Below are 4,309 nucleotides of genomic sequence, written 5' to 3' on the forward strand. Positions count from 1 at the left end.
TTCCGTGGGAATCCGTGTCGTCATTGAGTTTTCATGGTGATTTTGTGACGTAGACAAATGCGTCAAGCCGCGGCAGTCATGAGCTGCAAAAAAAAAAAACCACTGTGTGACCCCGCGTCTGCGTCAAGTGCTGCGGGTTGAAAGTCCAGTGCTTGTGAAAGTCCAGTGCTTTTTACTATGTTCGGTGTGGCGAGAATGTGTGCAGTGCATTGTTTATGTTGTCAGTAAAATACTCGTACTCGCTAGAATACTCGCTCGTTTTCTCAACTAGTAGTCGAGTCCTCGATTTTGGCACTCGTTTCACCCCTACAATGTACATGTATATGATAATAATACTATGATAGCGGGAGTAATAACCGCGTGAATGTATGCAGGGACAGGCTATTTTCAGAGGTAGATGCGGTTGGTGCAGATCTAGAACCAGTAAGCACACGCTAAATCTCCCCTATAATTATACTAAGTACATTTAGAGCTGAAATATCGATAAGAGAGCGCTTTCGACGTCATGTATCACGATCTCCTTCATCCATGATCGCTGTAGTTCTACCTCTCTCCGTTGAACATACTTGTACACGCAAGAATAAGGCCCGAGGCTTCAAGTTCAAGGGCAAAGCCAATGGTAATTTTATAAATTGATATTTAGCATACAGACGAAGTAGCGACGACCCGGCCATTAGGGAATCCAATACACCACATCACCACATATGTTGCTGCTCACAGATGAACCCTGATAATGATCAGCAAATTCAAATTCAACTCGGTTGAGCTGCTCGTTTCCTTGTTTGAATTGTATTCTATTTTCGTCACGCGTTTTATATCGCATATGTTTTATATCGCCATCAATATCCTGTTTGGCTGTTGTCGCTTCGGGTTAAGCGAAAGCTGTACATGCTGTAATAGTTCTTCATTGAGCGAAGGAAGAAGAGAGCGTTTATTACTCAATATACTGCTTATATATATGAGAGTAGGTGTGACACAAGGTGATAAGGTGTGAGTGGTGAAAGTAGGTGTAAAACTGTTACACCATCCCCTCCCCAACGGAAAGTTCCGTGGCTTTAACCAATTGTTAATCACGGAACCCAAGAGCATGGAATACAGTAATATCATAATGGTGTAGCAATGTAGCAGGTGGCAAGGAGCAACAGAATACCCAATTGTCAGGACCGGAAGCCTGTGTAACTAAAAAAAACTCAATAATGTCAGGAACTGAACGCAAATAACCACAACATGGAGGAGCTGCAGACCATGCTATCACTTGCGTAGACTAGTGAGATAGTTCCGCAGCTGGACAATGTTTTTACCTGACTCGTCAACCAAGTTACTAATGGGCTCCCATGTTGCCTCGCCAACGGGGTAACCCTTCCAATGCACCAAGTACTGGCGCTCACCCCGGTCATCTCTGTGCTTCAGGATGGCCTCCACCATATAGCGGGTGTTTCCGTCCAGATCCATAAACGGAGGGGGCACTGGCTGGCGTCTGTTGGGAATGGTGTTCTGTTCGTAGTGTCGCAGGGCAGTGACGTTGACTACAGGATGACAGCGGAAAACGGACGGCAGCTCCAATTCGTAGGCGTTCGAGCCCACCTCCCGAACGACGCGGAAAGGCCCAAACCATTTTGGTTGTAGCTTCCTCGATGGCTGTTGTCGGGCCTCCGGTGATATCAGAAAGTCTCTATAGACCAGGGCCAGGTCTCCCACCTTGAGACGGCTAGGACTCCTACCCCTGTCGGCATACAGGGCCTGGCGGGCTTGAGCCGCGACAATACTATCCTGCGCTTTCTTAAGCGCATCAGATCTGGCTTGGATCCAGTCTGGCCTAGTTCTCCGCGCTCCCGTTCCCAGAATGAAGTCTGCGGGCACCTTCGGGTTAAAACCATAATTCAAGAAAAAGGGAGAATTACCAGTGGATGCTTGCTGGGAATTGTTGATGGCATACTCACATATGGGTAATAGTGCGGCACAATTATCTTGCTTGTGGTTAACAAAACACCTGAGAATATCGGCAATTAATCTGTTCATTCGCTCTGTCTGTCCATCTGTTTGAGGGTGATTAGTTGTGGAAAATGACAACTTAGTACCGAGCAAACGAAACACTTCCTGGAAGAACTGGGCCGTAAATCGTGGGTCACGGTCACACACTATAGAAGAGCTAAGACCGTGAAGACGAAAAACATGCTGAATATACAAATTGGCACTGCCTTCGGCATCTATGGTTGCCGTTGTGGGTACTAGGTGAACACATTTTGTGAGTCTATCTACAAATGTGTAAATTGCATCATGACCTTCGGGTGACTTGGGTACACCCATGATGAAGTCCATGGTAATATGGTCCCAGGGTTGCTCGGGCACAGGAAGTGACTGGAGAAGCCCAGACCTTAATTGAGCACCCTTAGCGCGCTGACAGACATCACACAATTTAACAAATTTCTTAACATCCAACCCCATGCGCGGCCAATAGAAGTGACGAGCGAGCTGGAAATACGTTCTGTCCCTGCCGGGATGACCTGCGGCAATGCAGTCATGGTGCGCCTGCAAGAGTTGTAGTCGAAGTGCGCATTTGGGAACGCATAATCTGTTACTAGGGGAAGATCGCAAGTAAAGATGATGGGCGTCACCATCCCAGAGGTATGCCTGGTGAACGTTGTCACTCGAAGAACGACGCCTCCTCTGGATGATAGGCCATAACTCTGCATTGTGTTGATATGCTTCTGCTTCCGTCTTCGAGAACTGAACATCAATTGCCAGAGCAAACTCAAGAGCGTTACACTGTGCAGCAGTCAGTTTTGTTTGAACTACTGAGATCTCGCCCGCCTGAAGGTCAGGACGACGAGACAAGGCATCAGCAGCCGCATTGTCCCTTCCAGGTTTATGATTGACCGTAAAGTCGAAATCCGCCAGTAACTCTACCCAACGGGCCTCCCTTTCGGTGAGGGTAGGTTTGGTTCTCAGGTGTACAACGGCCATGTTATCCGTGAACACATCAAAATGCCCAAAGATGTACACTCGCCAACACTTCAGGGTTTGGACTAGAGCGAGGGTTTCTCTTTCTCCGGCTGTGTAGTTGCGCTCGGCGGAGGACAGTCTCCAGCTAGCATAAGCGACTGGATGCCAGAGATTTCCTGCTTCGCCTTGCTGCAGGAGAACCCCAGCAATAGCGAAATCGCTAGCGTCGGTTTCTACTCTGAATGGCTTTTCAACATCAGCAAGTCGCAATACGGGTGCACTCAGTAAGGCCTTCCGCAGTTTCTCAAATGGAGACTGACGTGCCCTGGTCCACTCAAAACGCGAGTGTTTCCCTGTGATTTCCTCCAAAGGTCTCGAAATCATGGAATAGTGATCAATGAACCGTCTGAAATTGTTCGCGAAACCCAAGAACTGTCTCACTTCCTTTATAGAGGTCGGCGCAGGCCACTCCTTAACCGCAGCAATTTTGTTTGGGTCGGGAGAGATAGATAAACCACTCAGCTTGTGGCCTAGGAAGATGACATTCCGCAACCCAAATTCACACTTTGAGGGTTTGCAGAATAACTTGTTGGCTCTTAAGGTTTCCAAAACAGTGCTGACATGCCTCAAATGCTCGCTCCATGTTTTACTGAAGATCAGGATATCATCAAGGAATACGACCACGAAATCACGTAAATAGGGCTGCAGTATTGAATTCATCAAGGCCTGGAATGTGGCAGGTGCATTGGTTAGACCAAACCCCATTACCCGAAACTGGAAATGTCCAAAGGGGGTATTAATTGCCGTTTTGGGTACATATTTTTCACTAATTCTGATTTGATTGTATCCCGAACGGAGGTCTAATTTCGTAAAGTAGCGAGCCCCTTGGACGGTGTCGAACAGATCGTCAATGTTCGGAAGGCAGGCTTTGTTTTTAATAGTGATCTTGTTTAGATCCCGCCAGTCACAAACGATTCGTAATGACCCATCGGCCTTCTTAACAAAGAACACCGGGGCTCCGTACGGGGACTTACTAGGCTCGATGAATCCTTTACCCAGGAGGGCTGTCAGCTGCTTGTGTAGTTCATCCATCTCGGGCTAGGATAGTCGGTACGCTGCCTTGGATGGTGGCGTTGAGTTGTGTTCGACCTCAATCTCGTGGTCCACCGACCTTTCTGGGGGAAGCTGTGAAGGGAGGTCATCGGGGAACACGTCCGAGAATCTGTGCAGCAGCTCATCGACGTCACGCTGCTTGCCCGGAGGTACCTCCTTCCGAGGCTCATGTGACGAACTGTCGTCGGGGGAAGATAGCCAAGCCAGGTAACCCTCTGCGCCTTGCCGTAGCGCATGTCGTGCTTGTTTGCCA

The 4,309-nt window shown here is 48.3% G+C and overlaps 1 protein-coding gene across 1 annotated transcript; it reads right to left on the bottom strand.

The window, feature by feature from the left end:
• Positions 1-1,251: 1,251 nt before the first annotated feature.
• LOC135820257 (uncharacterized) lies at positions 1,252-4,035 on the bottom strand. The gene is made up of 2 exons (XM_065333573.1): positions 3,916-4,035; positions 1,252-1,860 (listed from the first exon to the last, which is right to left on the bottom strand). The coding sequence occupies exons 1-2, from the start codon at positions 4,033-4,035 to the stop codon at positions 1,252-1,254; spliced, it is 729 nt and encodes a 242-aa protein (XP_065189645.1).
• Between the last annotated feature and the right edge of the window lie 274 nt (positions 4,036-4,309).

The sequence above is a fragment of the Sycon ciliatum genome, chromosome 6 (assembly GCF_964019385.1).
Source record: "Sycon ciliatum chromosome 6, ocSycCili1.1, whole genome shotgun sequence".
Classification (NCBI taxonomy): Eukaryota; Metazoa; Porifera; class Calcarea; order Leucosolenida; family Sycettidae; genus Sycon; species Sycon ciliatum.

Excerpts from the sequence above, each read along its gene's own strand:
- LOC135820257 (XM_065333573.1), bottom strand. The coding sequence starts at position 4,035 with ATGGATGAACTACACAAGCAGCTGACAGCCCTCCTGGGTAAAGGATTC. Across the intron at positions 1,861-3,915 it reads CCGATGGGTCATTACGAATC|GTGCCCGCAGACTTCATTCT; the intron begins GTTTGTGACTGG and ends TTTAACCCGAAG.